General features: G+C 41.4%; 1 protein-coding gene across 15 annotated transcripts in view; it reads right to left on the reverse strand.

Annotated features, from left to right (window-relative positions):
- Positions 1-24,774, reverse strand: part of FGGY (FGGY carbohydrate kinase domain containing) — a 395,846-nt gene that overhangs the window by 249,507 nt on the left and 121,565 nt on the right. For all 15 annotated transcript variants that reach the window (XM_045897577.3, XM_045897575.3, XM_045897574.3 and 12 more), the window contains one exon: positions 3,656-3,771. In XM_045897577.3, the coding sequence (XP_045753533.1) occupies positions 3,656-3,771 (116 nt within the window). The remainder of the gene's footprint in view (positions 1-3,655; positions 3,772-24,774) is intronic.

Genomic DNA, 24,774 nt, shown 5'->3' on the forward strand with positions numbered 1-24,774 from the left:
AGATTCACTGCTCATAGTTACAAAAATTACTGAAGAATCTCTGGAGGTATCTTCCAGAGCAATCTCTGAAAGTCACAACTGAGAGTTAACAACCTCTTTACTATCTTCCACTTTTAGATCAGACTGAAACTACAAGTTCAAGTCACCAGAAATGAAAATCAAAGGAAATATCACAATTAATTTTGATGAATGGGTAAGTTTTAATTCATGTATGGCAATATTCTGGTTAATGATATGTCTCCTTAGGACATCCATTAAAAATCCATTAACTTAACAGGCTAAAACTAATAAAGTTACTCTGGAAATTTTCTGCTAGATTAACATTATGGATTTTTAATGAATATTTCCTGTAGGTATTGCTCTATTAGCAAACCTAATATAATAATTAAACATGGGTTTTGTGTCAGGGGTGGGGGGAGCACCAAATGTTAAAATAAAAAAATCAGAGTTGAAGTTGGACCCAAGTCACCAAAGACACTACTAAAATCAGTAAATATCATTATAGCTTTTAAAAGCAAAAAGTGCCAACCGACTAGGACCAGCCATCTCAAGTCAATTTATTCACTTACTAATCACATAGTATTTGATCTACTAAAGTGTACCATCCCCTATGCCGGACACAAAGGTAAATTAGTGAAAATCCTGATGTCAAGGAGCTCACAGTCTAGTATAGAATCAAGACACATACAGGTAATCAATGTATACTATACTAAGATATGGTCGATATACCATGAGAACACTCAGAAGGAACAACCAAATTCAGGGGGTGGCGGGGGCACAAGTAATTGAAGTTGAAATTTGTGTTCCAATAAGATATTAGCTCCTTCTAGGGCCTCCCATTGGGAAGGTTTCAATCCTGACTTAGCATTTATTACTTCTGCATGGGGTTAGATGAGATTATTCATCAAATTTTCATCTGCAAACAAGGTAACATTACTTTTGTCATGGATTGTGAGAATTACATGCAACAAGGTCTGGGAAAGCACAGAGAAATGTGCTTGAAATATAAAAGAGGAAGCAGGGTTAGTATTTACGTTGCCTACCATTCATAGGCACACAATGAATATTATTAATTGGCAGTCAATATAGCAAAAGGGTTACAGCAGGATTTACAAAGATAATGGTTAAGATGCAATAGTATCATGTCTGAGAAGCAGTAAGCTATTAGTTTTCATTGCTACCATTAATTATGCCTTCACAGGTAAGACTATATGGAAACATGACGAGACTCGGTCTAAGTTCACACCATTAGTGCCAAAACTAGAACCACTCTAATTCCCAGTTCAGTGTTTTAGACCCATCTTGCCTATACCCCTCAATTACAAGACAAAAAAACCTTCCCTTGGCACTCAGTCCTGATGGTTCTCCATCAAGGCAGCAAGCTCATGGGGTGCCTCCAGAACAGCAGCTTGGGGACTCAGGACTTGATGGCTCTGCTTTAGTTCTAATGACCATGCACTAATACCCTGGTGCTATGGGCTGAATTGTGTCCCCAAAATTAATACGTTGAAGCCCTAATCCCCAACATGACTATATTTGGAGATAGGGTGTGTAAGGAAGTATTTAAGGTTAAATGAGGTCAAAAGGGTAGGGCCCTGGGGTGCCTGGGTGGCTTAGTCAGGTGAGTGTCTGACTCTTGATTTCAGCTTAGGTCATGATCTCACATGAGATCAAGCCCTGTGTTGGGCTCTGCACTCAGTGGGGAGTCTGCATGAGAGTCAGTCTCTCTCTCTCTCTCTTCCCCTCTCCCCCACTTGCACTCTCTCTCTCTCTCTAAAATAAATAAATAAATCTTTAGAAAAAGGGTGGGGCTCTGAGCCAATAGGATTTGTGCCCTTAGAGGAAGCGACACTAGTGAGCACTCTCTGGTGCTCACTCTCTGCACATGTACAAAAAAGAGGTCATGGGAGCACACGGTAAGAGGCAGCTGCAACAGCCAAGAAAAGAGGCCTCAGACCTAAACTCACCCTGTTGGCACTTTGATCTTGGACTTCCCCGCCTCCAGAACTATGAGAAACAAATTTCCGTTGTTGTAAATCACTCAGTCTATGGTGTTTTGCTACAGCAGCGTTAGTGGACTAAGACACCCAGGACATCCCTTTGCCACAGTTGTCTCTTCACTCTTGCCATCTGTCTCCATTCCAGCAACTGTGTCTGTGTCTCACACATTCCGCCAGCAGATATTTATCAACATCGCCTGTGCTGAGATACTCAAGGGTAAGGTACACTGATCCCTGCCCTCCAGAAGCTTTTGGTTTAGCATCGGCTTCTTGTGTGGCTGCTCATGCCTGCTCATGAACAGGAAGCCCTGTCTCTCCAGAAGAATGCAGATGGATTCCTCTGGTCCTTTTCATTCCTCCCACTCACTGACTGGGAACTGATGAGAACTGGAGTAACTAACTTGGACCCAAGGTTGGAGGCCATGTTGTGACAATATCAGAGCTGGCCTGATAGTCACTTCCCTCTATTCTATTACATAAAAAAGGGAATTACCTTCCATCTTGTTTATTAACCCACTGTCCTTTTCACTTTTATTGTTACAACGTCTTAGCCTAAACACTAAACAGTACAAAAGGATTTCTATTTAATTAGGGGTAATTGCCTACCTGATGACAGCTTACTACAACTGCAAGTAGTCACTACAGGAAATAAACAACTTCCTGTGAAATGAACATGCAAACCTTAAACTTTCAAATGCCAGCTATCGTTATATAAACGTACCTAGCATCTCAATTCTTTCCCCAAGTAAAACCCTACCAGTCACCCACACCTTTATTACCTGGTCACATAAAACTGGAAGTCTGGGACTCTATGGCCTTAGTCAGGAACCACTGGCTCAACCTGTAGTTTCTGTCTTACTCCTGTTTCTTCTCATTTTTATCTCAATTGTTTTTCTTTCTGTTCATGGCCTTGTCTGGTTCCTTGAACGTAATTCACAAAGCATCTTCTAATACTACTGGAAACAATCTATACACACCCCCTTGATTATTCTATTCCCAGCTACTCTATGGGAATGTCTCCCTCAATCTAGCTCAACATCTACAATTCTAGATTTCATTGCAGACTTCCACAGCCTGTATCTCTACTCAGTTCATATGAGACCCAAAACAAGGGCCTACTAGTCATGGTCTACCCACCACAATGGACTCATTTCTCTTAGAAAAACAGGGCAGAGTTTCTGCATTTCTTTTTTCTTTTTTTAATTTTATTTGTTTGAGAGACAGAGAGAGTACAAGCAGAGAGAGGGACTGAAAGAGAAGTAGACTCCCTGCTGAGCAGGGAGTCCAGAAGGACACAGGGCTCAATCCCAGGACCCTGAGCTCAAGACCCGATCCGAAGGCAGACGCCTAATTGACTGAGCCACCCAGGTGCCCCTCTTTTTTTTTTTTTTTTTTTTTTAATATTTTACTTATTTATTTGAGAGAGAGTGCACAAGCAGGGGGAAGGGCAGAGGGAGCAGGGAGCCTGACTCAGGGCTGATCTCAGGACCCCAAGATCATGACCTGAGCCAAAGTCATTCACTTAACCACTGAGCCACCCAGGCACCCCTTGCATTTCAATTCATAAAAAAACAAAAACAAACAAAAAGACAATATCCTTATATATACATACACATAATTACTCTCCAGATGTTTTCATTTTGTTTGCTTTTTACCTATTTTGCTGTAATTATCTGCAACAAAATCTTCCAATCCGATCATCTTCCAGAAACTGTCATCCCAGCCTTTCTCTGCAGAGTATGTCCATTTGCACACCACGGAGCAGAGAGACCTAAGTAAATGGGACAAAGGTAGAACCAATAATATGAGTCAGGCTTCCTTTATATTTTGCCAAATACCTACCCAGATATCTGCAGTAGTGTTAAAGAAGTAGAATAAGCCAAAGTAAGTAATTATACATCCCTGTTCAGATCCAAAGTCTCCACTCATACCTGGCCATGGGTTGGTGGTTATGGGGATGAGTGATGGGTAAATGGGTGTTCATGATCTACTCTGTTTTGTGCATGTTCAAAATTCTCTATAATAAAAAAGGTAAAAAGAAATTGAAAAAGTACCTGGTATATATACAGTCGCTCTAGTCTAAAGCAATACTTAATTGGAGGAAGACTGGAATGCTGGAAGGTACTTTCCTCTCCAGCTTTATTTCTCATACATTTACCCTGAGTATTCTACACTCCAGCAATAAAGAAATCATTTGCAGTTTTCTGGAAAAAAAAAATTCTTGCACATTTCTGTGCCTTTGCCCTACTCCTATTTGTTTGGAAAATTCTTCCCAGCTTCTTCCCCCGGGATAACTCAAATACTTCTCCAGCCTAGGCTGAGTCTTCAGTTCTGGGTCTAAATGTTCCTCCTCTGAACTTCTAGAACATGCAACATACCTTCTACCACAGCCCTTAAAATGCTGTATAATTAACTCCTTTACATATCTTCCCAATAGTGCTACTGCTTTCCATGCTTATCTTGTATCGATAGCAAACCTTAGAAAATGAAATCTGATGCTATCAATCCCTGATTAAAACTTTTCAATTGTTCCTCATTGCCTTCAGGAAAAAAATCCAATCCTTAGTAGGGCTTAAAACACCCTTAGTGATATGACTATGCCGACCACCAGACTACTATCTTGCTGTTCCCACCCTTGCTTTCTCCATTCCACAAAACTGAATTATTTGAAGTTTCCCATAGCAGGCCTTGATTTCTCACTTCCCTGTGCATCTTTGCGTCATTCTGCCTAGAATGTTCCTCACTGTTATGTATTTGCTAGTTAGCCTTCGACTCAGCTCAGATCATCCCTTTTCATGAGGCCCCAGTGAAGGGCAAGCTGAGTCCAAAGCCCCTTCTCTAAGCTTCAATCTGGACATAGTCCTAACAGTGACCATAGTAACTATCTCTGCCCATTGGCTTCCCTAGCTCTCCCATTAACTCTAGCTACTCCTTCAGAGCAAAATCAGCCCTGCTCAGCTCTGTCTCCAGTACTGAGTCTACATTCAGCCACAATGAATACCGAGTAAACGGCAGCACTAACAAATGAATATGGTTTGTCCACCTCGCCTGTGGTTTATCACTCATCAGGTAAATGATATGGGAGGCTCACAGTTTTAAAGATAAACCTATCTCATAGAGTCAAGGTGCATCTCCTTCAATCACTCACACTGATTCACTCACCCACTCAAATATTTAGTATTCAGTTACTATGATTCTGGCACCAGGTGATGCCCTGGGGAACCAGTGGTATGCCAGAGACTTGGTCCTCTGCTCACATAGAAGTTGACAGTTAAACTAGGGGAGACATAGCTTGATCAATGGCATCTAAAATCACATACTAACAATAATGTTCTAAAGGAGGTAGAGAGACGAGTGAAAACCTTTAGCAGGGGAATCGGATATAACGTGGTGGGAGGAAAGGGGAGTAAGCATCAAGCAAGAGAGGCTCCACAGAGGTGACATTTTGTGAGACCTAAATTTCTTCTGAAATCAAACAAATGTTATGGATCATTACTGATTTTTTTTTCAGATCATGTAGATGGCAGAGCACACTGAGCTGAGCTAAGCCAAACAGATATACTGAGGGAATGTTAGCACCAATAGAAATGCAATACACATGTGCTAAATCCTTCACCTTACTTTAGATACATTTTTTTTTTCTTTTTGAGGCATAAAGAAGGTAGTCACCTGTATAGCATATCCTGAAGAATACAAAATAGGCTAATTCCTCCTGGCACAATGCCTGGAATTCCAACTTTTTGGAAGCTCTGAGAGCTCACTGCAAAGAACAATGCTATGGAACAGAAGATGGTGTAGACAGATTATTTCTAATGATCCAACTACACAGAACAACCCTTCATTCTCCAAATGCCCCATTCATTTGCAGAATTCTATGCCTCTGTTCTGACTGTTCCTTCTGTCTTAACTGCTTATTGTTCCTTCCACTCATTCTTGTCTACTTGGCAAACTCCAAGTCATCCAGATGGTCCGGTTGCAATGGCACCTCCCCGCTACCTCCAAGCTAAACTCACAGCTCTCTCTTTTGCGGCAGCATTCTAACTTGAAAATACTACATTCTAGTTCTTAAGAGCAGAGGCAGGTTGAGTTCATGCCCCAAGTCTTTGACCCTCCACATATCTGCATCTCTTGCCGTGTAATTTGCCATGCTGCCCTACCCCCTCCCACCCCCAAACTGTGGACATGATCTCCCTTCCTACCTCTATATTTTGGATTCTGTCACATGACTGGATTTGGCCAAAAATGTAAGGCAGAAGGACAGCATTCTGGGTTCAAGTCTAAGCGTCAAGAGGCATTCTGCATTTCTGCTTGCTCTCTTGCACCTCTGGTACAGCCTTGAGAAAATCAGGTAGGGCCAGCCCAATGGTGGGAGGAGGAGGAGAAGAGATAGGTGGAGCAGAGCAATGACCACCAAGCCCAACCTGGATCTCACATCCCCTCCCAGGCAGTCAAGACCTGACGCAGTGAGTTCAGCTAAGACTAGAAGACTCACCCAGCAGACCACAGCCTAAATGAGCTACCCCTGAGCCAAATACATGATTATTATGTTAAACTACTGAGCACTGGTTGTGGTTGGTAATGGTCAATAGTTAACTCAACATTTTATAGTACAACTAAGTTATCCCAAGTAGATTCCCCCCCACCCCAAGAGGGCAAGGAGAGGGATGGCTCAGTCCTCACAGCAAGTTAGAATGGGGGGCCAGAGAGCCTGCTTTGAGGGAAAATGACTGAGCCCAGGAGGCAGGGAATTTACAGGTGCAGATGCCTAGGGCAACTTCATCCCCCATCAAGATTACTCAAACACTATGAGGGTCCATTTCATGTGGATCTCTTTAAATCAACTCCTGTGCAATATAAATGTGTAAAAGCAGCAGAATTGGCAAAATGCAGAGAGTACACTTGAGGCCACAGGTTCTCCAGAAATCTCCAGGACAGAGAGAGCACAGGATTTTATCTTAGTGAGTACAGACAAGGTACCAGTAGCAGAACAAAAGGTTTGCCTTCCCCCTGAGGCCTCTATTAAGACCGGTTTTCTGTCATTCCCTGAGGTGTTTGTGAGCAGCTTGCAACTCCCAGAATAACTCTTCATCATCAGGCAAGCTGACCTACCAGCCCACTGGGGATGGAGGATGTACTTTGTAGGATTACAATTGCAGGTAGGGGACTGCGAAAGACTGGAGCGACACTAGCAGGCTGAGCTGTTTCACAGATGGGCAGCCAGGGAGGAGTGCTGTCCCCAGGGAGAAGGGGCCACTGGCTGTTTGTTCTCTGGAGCCAGACTGCCAGGGCAGAAACTGCTAGGCCTTCACTGCTCTCAGATCTGTTAATGCCGAAGAGACTATAACATCCTAGGTGCAAGTCGAAAGAACAGCGATCAATAAGCAGGGAGAACCAAAATAATATCTAAGTTAGGGGTCCAGTTCGTGTGAGAGCAGGTCCAAGAGAACATGTATAGGAGGCAGGTCTCTCTGAAGAGAGGATGGTGAAACCACAGGAACTGAGCATCACTAAGGGAAGCAGTGAGAGCTCAGAAGGAGGCTCTGAATGAGAACCACTGATTTTCAATTTTCAATTTAAAAGTTTCTGCAGAACTAAAAAATCATTGGCACTGCTGAAATTCAAATTAATTATCTGGAAGACCAAGTGAACAACATATCATACTTCCCAGAGCAAACATGAAGAGAGAAATGATGAGAGAACAAAGAGGCGTGGAGAGCAGATCCAGCAATGTAACATGAGAATAACTGGAATTCCAGAAGGGATTTTTTTTTTTTAAGAGAAAAAGAAAAATTAAAAATATACACACATCCAAAAAAAGATGAAAGAGATGCTATAATTAAATGAATACAGTACTAGATTTTTTTAAAAATATACTGAGCTGAAGCAAGATTTAAGCTTGCAGATTAAAACTCTCATTAAGTCCAGGAAGTGAATCCAGGAAATACTTGAATTTCAAGCATAAACAGAAAATTATACAAGCTTCCAGACAGAAAGAAATAAGTTACTTGCAAAGGCAAGAGATTCAGACTAGCTGAGGAATTCTCATCTACACCTCTGGAATGTAGAAGACAGTGGAACAATGTACAGACTATTAAGAAAAATGATCCAAGAATCCTATGCCCAGACAAAATATTATTCAGCTGTCAGGGCAAAAGAAAACATTTTCAACATGCGAGGCTTCAAAAAGCACACTTCCCATATACATGCTCTGAGGACAATACTTGAGAATGAACATAACCAAAAAAACAAGTGATTCACGTAAGGGAAATCAAAGACTAGAGGAGCCAGCGGCGGTGAGCACTGATGTTCACTCTCTCTCTCCATATGTGTGCGTGTGCACACGTACATGATGTACACGTGTACATGTGTGCTCAAACATGTGCATATACATACACATATATTTAAATCTACATAGATGATGATAAATAATGTAAGCAGGGATTTGTAATATTAAGTTTTCCTGAAACACCTCCCTGCTATATTTAGAAGGAAAAATCTAGTAATGGTCCAGAAGTGAAAATACTGTGAGCAAAACCTGAGTCAGAAACTAAAGAAGGGGTACACAGGAGAAGTATGCAGATGTGTGCGTATGTATGTTTGGGCAGAATGTTAAGTTTAGTGTATGGAATGAGAAGGTAATTTCTAACAGAAACAAAAACCTTAGTAGAATTCTCAAAATAACAAGGAATAAAAAAAGAATAAAGAGAAAGTTAAGAAGTCAGTCAAACCAAACTAAACCAATCAAAAGGAAAAGAGGGAAACATAATATAAATAGAAAATAAAAATACATAGAAAGAATAAAGTCACTTATTTCAGTTATGACAACAAACGTTAATGGGCTGAATTCCACAAGTGGTTAAAAGATAACAGCAATCACACTGGGGTTAAAATTGAGTTCTATCTTGTTTACAACCTAGATTTTTTTAATGTGATAAAAAGGTTTTTTATAAAAAGATCAACAAAGAGGTGCACCTGGGTGGTGCAGATGGTAAGTGCCCAACTCTTGGTTTAGGATCAAGTTCTGATCTCAGGGTCATGAAATTGAGCCCCCCATTGGGCTCTGTGCTCAGCACGGAGTCTGCTTGGAATTCTCTCTCCTTCTGCCCTTCCCCCACATCCCCCCCCTCTAAAATAAGTAAATAAATCTTTTTAAAAAGCCAACAAAAAATAAATACAATTTTTTAATATGACAATTTAAATACCAAAGTAGAATACAAGATTGAAAATATTAGCCAAGACTAAGAGGGGCATTCCATAATGACAAAATACTCAATCCAAGAGTATTACTGTTCATTGAATTTTATGAATGAACAACATAATGTGAAATATATAAAACAAGAGCTCCCAGAAATTAAAAAAAAAAAAAAAAGGCCACTTGAAAAGAGAATTTATTTGAAGATTTTACTGTACTTTCAGAATTTAAGAAATGGGTAAACCAAAATAATAATAATATTACTATTGAGGAATTAAAGGACTCAAATACAATCAATAAATTCAATGCTGTATGTTCACATAGGGGGAGACAGAAAGATAACATTTTATAATACAAGCAGAGACTAAATAGGCAAAATGGTATTTTACAGAGAAATTTTGAGTTTAAAAGTTTTTATTAGAAATAAAAAAGTCTGAAAATCAATAACCTAAGCAGACAACTTAAGAAATTATAAAAAACTAAAACAGATTAAATTGAAAAAAAAGATCAAAAGGAGTAGTAAAGATAAAAGCGTATGAAAGATATAACATAATAAGATAAAATTTAGGTAATCAAGAGAGCTAAAAAAGACAAGACAATACAAACAAACAAAAAAACCTCTGGTAAAATTGAGGAAGGAAAAAATAACAAATATCATGAATGAAAACGGGGGACATAACTACAGAAAAAGCCGATATTAATAGAAAAAAGAGATTAAGTAAATAACATTATGCTTGTACATTTCAAAATTTAGATGAAACAGGAAATTGACTAAAAAGACAGAACTTACCAAACTGACTCAAGAAAACATAAAAAACCTTAATAAACTTATTACCATTTAAAAAATAAACCAACAGTTAAAAATTATCCTTCAAATAAAATTTCAAGCCCAAATGGTTGTACCAGAAAGTTGTAACAAATGTTCAAGGAACAAAGCATTCCACGTTATTTCAGAGATTAGAAGAAGAAGAAATGCTCCCAAAGTTATTTATGAAGCTAGGATAACTATATTATAAAACCAAACAAAGACAGTATAAGAAACGAAAATCAGAGGCCACTCTTACATTACTGAATCAGGGGCATAAAAATTCTAAGCAAGGCATGACCAAATTTTATATAAAAATGGGAAAATAGTACATAATGAACAACATTCCAAAACATTTTAATAATTAAAGATCTATGAATGTATTTTTGCCACAGTATTTTATTAAAGGAGAGAAAAATGATCAACTCACATTGAAGAAAGAAAAGTATTTGATGAAGTTAAAGGCCACATCAAGATAGAAACTCTTATTGAAGTAGCAACAATAGAAGCTTCTGCTTCTAACCATGATGGACTAATAAGAGACTGGATTTTACCTCCCCACCCCCACCTTAAGAAATTGGAAAAGCAGGAAAAAAAAAAAATGACACAACTGCTCTCAGACCTTGAACAACACAACAGGCAGCACAGAACTGTGATCCCTAAGAGAAGGAATCAAATGCAGTGAGCCCTAACATCACTCTGGCTTTCTGCCAGGAAGCCCATATCTGACCACAAAGCAGAAAGAAGGATGCCAAGGAAAACAGGTCAGGTTCACAAAATTGGGAAGACAAAAATGAGAATTCAAGGAATTTGAGTTGGCTGGAAGCTGTGATGGCAAAGAAGAGGTAGCTATGCAGAAAGAGGGTCTTGAAAAGCTGCACAGGAGTCCCACGGAATCTAACTACAAAGATGCAGATATGGACATGGACACTCCAAGAGGTCTGGTTGAAGGCTATGAGCTGAGACATTCTCAGGGCTCACAAAGACCTAAGAGTGCAAATCATCTCAGTGACTAAAATTAGAGTGGAACGTCCTCATTGATCACTTGGGACATTCGGGGAGACCCCCAAAGAATGCCTTAGAAGTGTAACTGAACCTTCCTGTGTAAAGGTTACAATAAACAAAGTTTTGAATGAACATTCCAAAAAATAAAACAAAGCCAAGTACATTAACAGCCTACCAGAAAAAGTAGCTCAACGGTCATTAAAAAAAAAAGACAACAAAACCCGGACGCTGGACAACATAAAATTAACAGTCAGCATCCAATAAAAAATACTGGAAGAAACAATGGCCAATTTTTTTTTTAATTTGATAAAAGCTATCAACCCACAGAGCCATGCTCACTGGAACCAAAGCAAGATAAACACAAAGAAAACCATATCAAGACACATTATATAATCAAATTATTATTAAAAAAAAAGTTGACAATCTTAAAAGTAGTCAAAGGAAAGACATATAATAGAGGAACAGTCCAACAAGGTAAGCAAACTTTTTACCAGAAATAATGCAACCCAGAAGAAAGTGGAGTGACATCTTTAAAGTGCTGAAAAGTTTTAAAAAGAAAAAAATCAAACTAGAATTCTACATTCAGAAAAAAAGATCTTCAAGCAATTAGTATGAAATAGAGTCTTTTTCAAACAAATAAAAACTGGGAGAATTCATTTCCAAGAAACTTGCATTGCAGGACATGTTAAAGGCATTTCTTTAGGGAGGAGGAAGAGGACACTGAATAGAAATATGAATTGATATAAAGTAATGAAAAAGTATCAGAATCAGTAAATATGTGGGTAGATACAAGCAGCGGGTTTTCATTTTTAAGTTTCTTTAAAAGAGAATTGACTTTAAGGGGCGCCTGGGTGGCTCAGTTGTTAAGCGTCTGCCTTCGGCTCAGATCATGATTCCAGGTCCTGGGATCGAGCCCCGCATCAGGCTCCCTGCTCGGCGGGAAGCCTGCTTCTCCCTCTCCCACTCCCCCTGCTTGTACTCCCTCTCTCGCTGTGTCTCTGTCAAATAAATAAATAAAATCTTAAAAAAAAAAAAAAAGAGAATTGACTTTAAGTTTCATCTTTAAAAGATAATTTAGGAAAAAAAGAAAACCAATGTACTGCAGGGCTTATAACATATGTACAAACAAAACGTGACTATAATAGCACAAATGATAGAAAGATATGAAAGATATTATATGTGATGGGGTGTAAAATTATTTTAAGGTAAACTGTGATAACTTAAAGATGCGTATTATAAATTCTAGAGGAACCAGTAAAAAAAAAAAAAGGAGATAAAATCAATAAACCAATTTGGGAGATAAAATGGAATACTAAAAACATTTCAGTAATCTGGAAGAAGGCAAGAAAGGGGAAAAAATTACATAGAATACACAGAACAAATAAAAGGCAAATGGCAAGATGGCAGATTAAAACCTAGTCTAAAAATTCCAATGAAAAGGCAAAAATTGTTAGGATGGATTAAAAAATAAAAAATGAAATCCAACTCCATGCTATCTGTAAGAAACTTATTTAAATATACGGATGCAAGATAGGTTCAAGAGTGAAAGGAGAGAAAAAGATACACCAGGCACATACTAATAATAAATAAGTACATGTGGCTATATGAATATCAGAAAGTAAACTTCAGAACAAGAAATATTACCAGGGAAAAAAGAGGTGCATAATGATAAAGGGGTCAATTCATCAAGACAACCTGTGGGTTCAAGAAGAAATCGTAGTTTGTTAGAATGGCAACTTGAACTCAACTACACTTTGATATCTTTCTTCTTTGTTTTAGCTCAGAACTAACAAGCAATGCGAGACTGTACATGACATCAAGGATTCATGACAGTTTAACTGGATGTGACCACCTAAGGTCACCCTTGGTGTTTTTTTTTTTTTTTTTTACACAGGTTTGCCTAAAATACATCAGTCTCAGTGGCCCATGTTGATTAAAAGGTCTGACAGGGTGGAGGGGTCCAGAACTGTGGGCTTGCTCTCTTTTTGTAGTATTTCAGATAAGAGCCTGTTTGAGTGGGGAAGGTCAGGAGGTACTAAAGCATCTACCTCCTTCTAATAAAAGAATGTTACTTTGTTTCATTTCCTGATGCTCCATCCAGCCTTTTGGGAATTTCAGCACCTCTGGTCTGGCCATGACCTCCCACAGCAGGGACCGTCCGTATCTGCCTTATTCGTCATGCCATTCCCCGGGACCAGACACAGTGCCTCTCTGGCCCAAAGTTTTGAAAGCTCAATCCATGTTTATTAAGTAAATTAATGAGAACCGTAGGATGTCAGTTATACGAGGAAACTTTCAGGTTCCTAATCACTTTTTTAATTGTTTCCATTATAAGGCCCTGAGCAAGCTCTACAAGAGAGAAGGCTAGATTCTTGATTCCTGGAGTGACCAAGAGCAACTGCAGAACACTGCGTCCCCTGCACAAACCACCCACCTTAATGGAACAAGGAGAGCTTTTTGAAAATGTGTTTTGTCTACCTTACATACCTCCCGTCACCTACGTCCCCAGACACAAACACATGCTGAATCTCTAACACATCTTCTTTTCTTTCGAAAAAAGCAAAAAACAAAAAGAGCCTTCCAGTTAAAGATGCAGGATTGGCAATACACGTTGACCTCTGCTCACTTTAAAGATTCCAATAAGATGGCAGTATAAGAAAGGCAAAAACCCACAATGACAAAGATAATAGGAGAGATGATAGCAGCAGAGATTTGAAAGGCAGAAAACACAGATGGATCAGTTGTAAGGCCCTTGGTAGACTTCAAAATATAAAACCTAAGTAGCGGGGTGAAAAGTCCAGAAGCACAGTGATTTCCTTGCAAAGGCACCAGGTACTTCAGAAAGTGGGAATACAGGTGGGGCTAAAAACGGCAAGATGGCTGAAAGCTTTGTAGGAAGTGAGTAGATCCTCATGTGCCCTCACGATGAGCAACCAGGGTACTCCTCTCCTGCACCGTGAGAGACAACAAAGGTTCGCCTGAGACTGAGTAGGGTAACAAGGCCCAGCTACAAGTAGGAGCATCGTGACAAGAACAGAGCGATAAAGTAAGGAAATGCCTCTTTGCAAGTCAGCCCTGAAGATCCTTCTCCCAACTCAACTCCTGGAGCTCTGGCTGCCAGGTTTATAGCCCAAAGACTCATTTTTGGGGAATCTAAACAGACAAAAGGAAAAGACCGAAGGCCAGTTGGGAGGGCAATCTGAGAGATAAGCCACTCTAGTCTTGGGAGGATTAAAATGGCAATAAAATCCATTTTTGATGATGAATAGTAGTAACTGAGAATTATCATCACCATCATCATCATCCTAATAAAAAACATCAATTCAGAAAATATTTCCTGTGGACCCACTGTGTTTATATCAGAGTTTTTCCAGCCAGGGAGGAGCCCCACAACTCTGAGAGAAACAAAGGGAAAATGTCACCAGGATTCCCATCACAGTCCTGAGACCATGAAGAAGCCTTAGCAGGAACAAGAACTTTTGACTTTCCTGCTTTTACCCAGAGCAAGGCACACATCAAAAGCACACGTCTGCTGAGTTCCAGAGGTCTGATCATTATCATGCCTTTCTCAACAAGATTTTATAAAAATGAAGTCGGCACTGCTGCATTATTTATATGCAGTTCACTGTATTGACATTGCCAGGCCCCCACTTTCAAGGGAAGCCTTTTGTTCTCTGCTTGGGTAAGGCAGAACCTGGAGAGTCTCAATCGAACAAGCTGGCGAATAACAGAATAATTAGAGCCCGAGAGTGGGGATAAATTACCCAACTATTCCCGGCTGCAGCCTTCAGTACATCCCAGGCCTGTGGTGGCTCTGTTTTTCCAAGCCATACAACAGACTGAATCACCAGTTCTGAAGATAGAGCTCAGGGGGAGATATGACTGGGGCTAGATTGCCACTTGTATCAACAAAGACACCAAGACGGCCTTATTTCTGAAGAAATATCCCCGTACCAATCAGAGCCGCTTCTTCGAAAGAGCTGTCAGATTTCAGGCTTGGTACTATTGGCTCTGCACTTCATCAAGCCTTGCTGACAGGTCCGTGACAGACCGAAATAATATATGCAATGATGCAACGCAGGGCAATATTAAATTGCCTTTTCAGTGAGACCTGCCGATAACATGGTTTGAACATGGCTGTGACAATATGGGGAGCATGAAAGAAGTGAATAAATAATCAAGTTCAGGGACTTTTCCCATGACCCCAAGGAAAAAGAGATCTAAGAGTCAGAAAACAAAAGATCCTCAAGTCACTGCCAAAACATTCTAAGCTTTTGGGGAAGCCCCTGGACTCATGGACTTGCATTTATCTCCTAAAAAATAAGGATGATAATGATTAGAAGCAAAATGAGAGGTGGGGGAGTAAAAGGGGAAGGGAAGGAACCTAGGGACAGGTCATAAGTCCCCGCCACAGACCATGCACTATGCCAGTACTTTTATGTAGGTTATTTGCAAGTGTTCCCACAACAAAATGGTAAGGACGCTATCAGTATCTCCATTCAACAGAGAAGGAAACTGAGGCTCACGAAGGTTGGGTAACTCATTTGAGGTCATACATTACGAAAGAGCAAGGCAGAAGTTTAAACCCTGGTCTGATGGATTAAAAGTCTACACTGGTCCAATATGCGCTTTTTCAGGCCCATTCATGAATATTTACAAATCAATTAGAGCATGTGAAAGAGTGTAAAATATTTGAGATATTTGATTTCTCTGTGTCTATCTTGTCTGTTACCTCCTTTTCTTAATGAAGGAAAAATATAATAATAAAAACAGATGAAGAAACACAGAGATCTAGGGGGTAAATAAGTAGCTGCCTTAGGTTTCCCATGAAGATGTTCTGCTAAAACTTAAGATGTTCAAGAGATGCACACCATAGTCCAGGACACAAGGACAACAGTGAGATGCTCCCTCAAGGGGCAAAAAGGAACACTGCTTTCGAGAGTTCAAGCTGTGAGGCCAACTCACAATGAGTTGGAGTAGAAATACGTAAAATTAGCATGAAAAGATGGCAGTGGCTTCTAGGACTCAGGGTTCACAGTGAGCAGACCGAAGGCATTCAGAGGGCGAAAGAAAGGATTTGCCAATCAGACGGATGGTTAGTCTGCATGGAGCAGAGGGGGCAAGAAGCCAGGCAAGTGTCCATGGGGACAGGGAACAGACGTGAGGTTTTCAAAACTTTCAAGATATCCTGTCTCTAAGAAAAGGAAGGAAAGGCAAGGAACTGGAAAATGAAACGGAAAAGAAAAAGAAACAAAGAGAAAAACAGCCTCAAAACTAGTTTCTAGAGGGTGAACAGGCAGAGCACAGAGGATTTTTAGCAATGAAACCATATGATACTATAATGGTGGATACATGTCATACGTTCGTCCAAACTCATCGAGTGTCCAACACCAAGAGTGAACAGTAATATAAGCCATGGGGGGCGCCTGGGTGGCTCAGTGGGTTAAGCGTCTGCCTTTGGCTCAGATCATGATCTCCAGGTCCTGGGATCGAGCCTCGAATTGGGCTTCCCGCTCAGTAGGGAGTCTGCTTCTCTCTCTCTCTCTCTCTCCCTCTGCCCCTCCCTACCACTCATTCTCTCTCTCAGTAATAAATAAATAAAATCTCTCTCAATAATAAATAATCTCCAAAAAAAAAAAAAAAGTAATGTAAGCCATGGGCTTTAAGTGATGATGATGTGTCAACGTAGGTTCATCACTTGTAGTGATTGCACCACTCTGGTGGAAAATGTGGATGGGGGGTAGGCTGTGCATGTGTGGGAGTGGGGGGAGAATGGGAAATCTCTGTACCTTCCAATCAATTGTGCTATGAACCTAAAACTGCTCTAAAAAATTAAAGTGTATTAAAAAACAACCAACCAACCAACCTCACTTCTCAAATGTCCTTCAAGGATCAAGATTCAGAAACTGGCAGAAACAGTGCGTCTGCTCTTCAGGAAGATGCAATCAGGTTTGCTATTAATGTCAAGAACATGGTGATTTTGTAACTTAGCCATCTAAGCCACTCAGAGTAAATATCATCCCTTGAGGCCAAGGGACTCACAGTCTCTCAGGGGCAGAAGAGCCCCTAAGATCAGCTGCTGACATGGGTAGAGCTGTCACTTGACCCCGAACAGTTAGCTTTAGAGCCCAGGTCCTTAACTACTATATACACCGCCTCCAGGAACATGCCCCTTGTGTGATAGGGGCATTTCACAGATAAGAGGGACACCAAGACAAGGAGGGCAATATTAGATACTCCTTAGGAGGAGTAGCTTGAGCTGTGAGTCCTGAAATATGGGGAGGAGCTCATCAGGTAGACAGAGGGTATAGAGACCTTTCGGATACAGTGTATATAGCAAAGAATTCAATTCAAGAATGATCCTGCCTCTGGAAGGAGATAGAATAGCTGACTGCTAAGGACTCTTCCAGGCTCCTGATTTTACTGCTGATATGAGGAAGAAACTACTGAGCATGTACAAGCGACAGGTTCTGGGTCAGACATGGTGATGCCATCACATTCACTAGTGAGTGAGAGATCCTCCCTGTACTTCATTTTCTTCATCTATTAAGGCAAGCAATAGTACCAGATAAATGGGACTAGATAAATAGTAACTTGCCTCATAAACTCAATAAAATGGAGTTAATCTACATAAAGCATGTAGCACAGTCCCTGGTACATAGCACACGCCCAACAAAAGGTGGTAATTTTTCTTCTTGTTTTCATCAAAGTGAGCATCCTCCTCATCGTCATTTCATAGCCTCCTCTGAGAAAGAAAATATCAATGAAAGAAATATTCAAATGAAAAATCGCTTTGATGCAGTGCTAAGAACACTACAAATAAGATGGGTCTTCAGCTCTAACTTCATGAGCATTATCTGACCTAAATGAACTTAATGACATAAACCACCCAGCTCAGCCCTGCTCGACTCAACATAAAACTGAGTTTTATATATTTAAATTCTTGGTTTATATCTTGAACTTACATGCCAATACTGGGCCCAAACTGGGCCCCCTCCTCAAAGTTAAGAGCAAAGCCACTCAGAACACTCTACCCATTCATGGAGTGGTTCATTATTCCCCAAACATATTTTTGCCAGCACTGAGCGCGGTGCCACAGAGATACAGAGGTGAGGAGTAGATCTCTTCCCTTGAGTAGTGCCAAGGATAGAAGGCAAAGACAGACATGCAGGGGGAAATGCAAAAACTAATTTAAGAAGGGTCTTCATACAGGTATACACAATGGTCTAGGGGAGCACAGAAGGCTAGAGAAACTAACTCTGTGGAGGTTCTAGAAACCTCGCTGAAATACCAGAGACAAATGAAAACCTGCCTAAGATGTGTATCCTAGGGATCCCAGGGTAAGGAGTATGAGGGCATCCCTGGTTTGCCTCTTCTCTGGCTGAAACACACCTGCAGCTTCCAGGATGGGAATGCCCACTCTCACTTCTGTGCTTGGTCATGCCTGAAACACCTTCACCTTACTTAGCCCTGGTAAATCTTAATCATCTTCAGAACCACCCTTCGGGAATTCGTCCAACGGTGTGGACGACTATGTTTCCAGTGTTCCCCGCTGTGGCACCTACTGCATTTTAATGCTGGCTCAACTGTCCTCTCTCCCACCCTGGACCGTAAACCAGAAGGATGGTACTTTCTGCATCCTCGGCTTCTGAGGAAGGCTGACACATAGAAGATGCTTAATAAATGTCTGCTGACTCGACACCTGTCACTGATGTCCTCTTTAACCTACTACTGCATACAAATATACCCATTTTATTCTTGCTGAGGAAGTCTGCTTTGAGCACTGCACTGGAGCTCTTCCATGGCAAATCAGTCTGTAATGCTGAGATTTTAAATACTAAAAACAAACAAAACAACCAACAAACAAAAGGAACCAAAGGCTTCTGTTCAAGTGTCAACCAATATCCTTGCTAAACTAAAAAAAGGAAGTTGCCTGTTTGCTATCCTTAATAACCAGCTTCAATGAAGGAGCTTGAGGGCTTTCTTATTTGGGAAACCATACAGAAAGGTAAGAGTGCACTCGGAGTGTACCATGATCTTTTTTTTATCTCCAAGAGAATTATCATGTGTTTTTCTAATTGAGAAAGACTTATTTATAAACCAGATCTGAAAAAAAAAAAAATGGCCTAAATTTACTCTATTTCCCTTGTGCATCATTTCTGTTTCTTTTGAACCCTGCACAGCAGTTTATGACAAATAAATCATGTCTTATAAATTAAGCAACTGGAGAAACTGAAATGGGAATGGTTGATGGCAGGCTTAAAAAGACACCCCCATATACAACTTGGGTCATAGTATTGCAGTCACCCACCAATCTGGCTGGTTCGACTGATTTTAACAGTGTGAGATGTATTTCCAAGTACACCTGAAATCAGTGATCACTTACTAATCATACCTCGCCTATTTTTTTTTTTTAAGCAAAAGTCCAATAAATTAACAAAGTAGCATTCCAATAGTTTGGAAATGGAGAGAAAAAGAAGAATGTCAGATGCAAGGGAGAATTACACCAGGGGAAGAGAAGGATATGGAATGATGGAATAACCATCTTTAGGAAGGGAAATATTTTCAGTTGAAAGCAGCTGTTTTTCATTTCTATGAAAGCAATGAGCATAAATTTCAGAAAGGGAGGATTCAGATTAACAGAGGGAAAGCTGCCTAACTTACAGGGCCAGGAGACATGAGGAGTTGGAATGAGAAGATGATGGTCTTCTTTAAAGGGCTCTTTGAGAAAGAAGAGCCCCCATCACCCTCAGCTGACCAGGGAATTGTCTGGACTGAAGAGAAGAAACTGCATTACATAGATGACTTCTGCTGTTTTTATCATTATTAGTGTTACAATTCTGGTTCGAAGATTCTGTGGTTCACTTCATTTACTGTAAAGCCAACCTCTTTGATTGCCACAAAAGAACAATACTGAAGAACAGCATTTCTGAGAATTTCGAATTCATGAAGACAGTCGTGCCAAATTTATGGCCTTATTTAAATAAAAGCACACAAGTTTCCTTTTAAATTTCAATTTAATAAAATATATTGAGTGGCTATGAAGTGCAAATTCTGTGCAAGGTGTCAGGAGCATGGAGATAAAACATGAGTCCTGATCCTCAGTCCACTGGAGAAAAAACGAGCCCATCAATTACTGTGATGGAAGCACCAATGGAGTAAAAAGAATAGAAAGACAACATGTAGTACAGCTGTCAAGCGCTGGACAAAATTTAAGGAAGAAGTAGATTATGAGGTGGGTATTAAAAATTCATAAAATGGTATATGTTATAAACCTTAAGACAAAGACACAGACATATGAATACGTGAATCATGCCTGGGAACAGGCAATGTCCTTGTTTAATCTGAACAAAGGTAGGTGTTGGGAGATTAAAAATAAAAAACTTGAAAGTTGGCTTGAGTCATGTAAGTGACCCACTATGTAAACCTCCAAATGTGAGGCAAGAGATATTTATTATCCCTGAAGTAAAATAAATTCATTTCCTAATTATTTCCCCCTCAGCTGGATTAAATCAGGCCAAATTTATTAGAGTATTATTTTTTAACAGAAATCCTAATATTGGAAAGTCACAATTAGGCAATTAACTGAGAGCTGCCAAACACATATAAAACCTTTGGCTTCCCATCCACTGTAATGGATCCATAAGGGACCAATATGGATTTGATTGCCTAGTAGAAGAACAGCTAATGAGATGGACTTGGCACTTTGAGTAAGGGTTTAAAAATGTTATCACAATAGATACCTGATTCCGAAAAATCTTTCCAAACCAGAAGGAGAGCAACACCGATGCCAGCCATTGTTTAAAAATCTATGACATGCCTAAACCTTAGAGTCAGCTATGTCAACAGAATTTGTAGAGCATTCTGGGTTGTCCAATGAAATAAAGGAGTAAGTTCCCAACTGGTACTTAGCTCTCAAATAAACAGAATGTTTTAGGGTACTCTGTTAATATTATGGAAAAGGCAAAGGCTTTGGAAATTGGCGGGCATAGATTTAAATCCCTGCTTTGCCCCTGGCTATGTAATTAGGTTTGGGTAAGTCTCTGAATTTCTGCATTTTTTTCTCCCATCTAAGATGGAGGTAAGGACACGAGCCTAAAACCTTGTTGTGAGGAATAGATATACTGTAAAACAAAACAAAACAAAAAAACCTGGCACGGGGAATGCCTGGGTGGCTCAGCTGGTTAAGCGTCTGCCTTCAGCTCGGGTCATGATCCCAGGTCCTGGGATGGAGCCCCACATTGGGCTCCCTGCTCAGTGGGGAACCTATTCCTCTCTCTCCCTCAGCCTGCAGCTCCCCCTGCTCATGATCTCTCTCTCACTCTCTTTTTCAAACAAATAAATAAAATATTAAAAAAACAAAATAAAACAAAACCCTAGCACAGCAACTGACCCACGTAGGCCCTCAATAAACAGTATCTATTATTAGCAGCACTCATATTTGTTCACCTTAACAACTTACCACATTTAAACACTCACACACATACACAGACACAGGTACTACTGAAATCTGTGCATCAAACTGAACAGAAAATCTCCACATTGATTAGTCTCTTCCGAAACCCCAAGATCGCTCCCTGACCAATACAGAGACCACGTGGAAAGGGCAGGCTTTACACCATGACAGGAATCTCTGGTCAGCTTATCAATTGGCTCAGATTCCCTCCAAAGAGGCATTCAGTTCCCCTGAGCCTCATACCACTCTGGATTGAGAAAAGGTCTGAAATATTCACGTCTTCAGTGGAATTTCTGTCAAAACCAACAACTAGAATGTCTTAAGTGAAATCCCTACCTTCGCCCCCGTCCATCGGAGCAATCACTGACACAGGCACACGTGCACATGGACGTTTTCTCCAGAGGGAGCCGCCTACTGACACGTTTACAACACCAGCATCAAGTTCTATCAACCACTTCCCCAGCTAAGCAGTCACCGGACCCAACACTTAGGAAGTAGGATGCAGGGCAAATGTATTCTCAGCCTCGACACGTAATAGGTACCTGAAATTTCTATTCTGTTTATAGGTGTCTGCCTTGAAAATTTTTGCCAATAAAAAGTAAAAATAACTTTAAAGGACTTAACGGCAGGGAAGTGTCTAATGCTGACCCTGGTGAAAGTCAGTCTGAATGCCTGTTCACAGTCTGAAGGCCAGTCACAGAAGGAATTTAGATACGGTATTAGCCACCCTCCTGAATCAGAATGAAGGATGAGAGGCCAGTATTTAACATACAATTACATACAATTGTTAATTACAATTTAACATACAAATACAATTATTTATTACAAATAAATACTTACAATTGCCATCAGTGGGAAAAGTGCAGGTACCATGAAATCACATAAGAGGGGCCAAATTTACTCTGAGGGTCAGGAAAGGACTCTAAGTGGACACCTGAAGGATGAATCAGGGTTTTCCAGTAAAGATGGAGGGAGGGGAAAGGCAGGGTCCCAACCAGGGTGCAGCCACACTGATCAAAGGAACAGGACGTGTCCTGTCAGCTCTGAGCCCAGCACCTTCTTGGGCACTTTTGACTCATCTGATTTTTGCCTCACAACAGTCCTGGTAAGAAGAAAATAAATGAGGTAACCGATGCACAGTTGCACTGCCAAAATTACTCACTCGTATCAGCAACTGTGATTCCTTTTCCAGATGCTCCCTAGCAGATACCAGTTGCGTAACTTTTTATAAGTCCCTATACCTGTGTATATAGTTAGATGTGCATACATGAGTAGTTGTGTTGGTGGGATTAGAAACCAATGAAGTTCTAGGTCTCAAATACTTTTATTAGCTAAAAAAACCAAACCAAAAACCAAACTAAAAACCAAACTCACAAGGTTTTGTGTGCCTCCTCTAAGCTTTAATAAGGTACAGGAGACCCAAAGATAAGCTAGTAAGTGATCTCTGGATCTTACCATGATTTGGAATGGCTAGTCTAGAAGGGTCTAGACTGTGTGCTCAGTGAGTGCCTGGCCTGTAGAGAGAGCTCCACCACAGGGTGGGTGGTGTTATCACTGTTAATTACCTCAAAGGTGGGTTTATCTCTGCCTCCACACCTTTCCTTCTGGCTGAATCTCGGTAGGGAACTTTGACCCAACCACCAATTCAGAGGAACATCCAATCTGGCGGTCATGGCGGGTATCTTCACATATAACACAAATTAAGCCATAGAACTCCTTAGGAAACAACAGAACTCTGACCCCCGCGCCCCCCCACCCCATCACCAAGGGCCGTGAGGAAGAAGAAAAGCTACTAAGGAGGTGGCATCGTAACAACCTGGTGAGATACTGACATGGAGGAAGACACCCTGGGTTCTGGATCCTTCCTCAAAGACAGAAACTAATGTCTTAAGTTTCTCGAGTGGCCTCCTCAGCCCTAACTAAGCAAGGGGTCAGGGAAACGAGGGCCTGTGGTGTGGTATTATGGGTCAGTTTGGACAGAACTTGTAAACACCCACCTCCTGTCCAGTTTCTCTTGACCTTCCTACAAGCACAGTGGCCTCAGGCCGTGGTAAACAAAGATCGCCCCCAGCGAGCTAATTTTAGTCCGAGTTATAACAGTAAAAGCCCAAGTTCTTCCCTCTCCTGTGTTGTGACAAGACAAATGCAAGGCTCCCTTGCCCCTGTGGTTCAATTTCTCTGTTAGCAGATAAAGGGGAGACATCCACAAGGGGCAAGCGCCTGCCTGGGCCGGGAAATCTTATCCTGGGTGAGGCTCCCCAGAGGAGGGGGGTGGGATAGATGTAGGGTGAGGAGCTCTTCAATCACTCGCTCACTATTTATCCATTAACTCACTCATTCCCTTGACAAATGTTTATTTAGCACATGCCACCTGCCAGGCCGGCGGGGGGGGGGGCGGGGGGGGCTCCTGGGTCCACAGAGATGAGTAGGATGAACAGGCTGCCATGCGTGGGGCACGGGCAGAAGAGAAGATGAGGGCATTTGTGAAAAATGCAGTGAAGGTCACTTGAGGGGGGGGTGCCCCAATCTCGTCTAGGAGCTTGGGAAATAATTCCCGGGGAAGGTGCGTTTAAGCTGAAACTTTAAGGATCACAAGGGCTGTGGGAAGAGAACTGACAAAGGGCATGGATTGGAGAGGACATGGCCTGACTGAGGGATGGGGCTGTCATGTGGTGTCGCCACAGGGAGGGTGTGTAGCTAAGTGTGGGAGCGGAGACCAGAGGGGTTGCTGGGGGGCCAGACGTCAAGGGCAAGAGACCTGTCAGGCGCTGAGAGCAGTGGGGAGGCAATGATGGGTTTCAACCGAAGGACCGTGCTGATCAGTTCAAACCCCGACTAGGCCACTTGTTACTCTGTGACATTGGATAAATCCCAATCTCCGATTCTGCAGAGACTAACGTCTTCGGGGATGTGTTGTCTCTCCCAGTACTTATTGTGCATCTACTTGGTGCCTGCCACTGTGTCACACGGTGGGATGCGGCAGGGAATAAGACAAGTCCTTGTGCTCCCAGTGCATATATTCTAGCAGGGGCATCAGACACAGCACACTCGTGGGCGACAGGAAGAGAGTAACCTTTGGGCAGGATGGGCAGAGAAGGCCTCTGAGGAGAGGGCACTGGAGCTGAGGCCTGAGGAATGAGAAGGGTCCTTCATCGTAAGGAGAGAGCTGGGCAGAGAAGAGAGTGACTGTGAAGATCTGGGGGCGGGGGGAGGGGACCGTCCACCTGTGCAAGCGCAGCTGAGCATAGAGCACGAAGAGGAGGGCCGGGCTGGCGAGGGAGGTGGCATCCCGAGGGCACGCGCCTCAGTGGAGTGG

Source organism: Mirounga angustirostris, unplaced genomic scaffold (genome assembly GCF_029215605.1).
Source record: "Mirounga angustirostris isolate CCGP_5_RB_7025 unplaced genomic scaffold, mMirAng1.0.hap1 SCAF_4, whole genome shotgun sequence".
NCBI lineage: Eukaryota > Metazoa > Chordata > Mammalia > Carnivora > Phocidae > Mirounga > Mirounga angustirostris.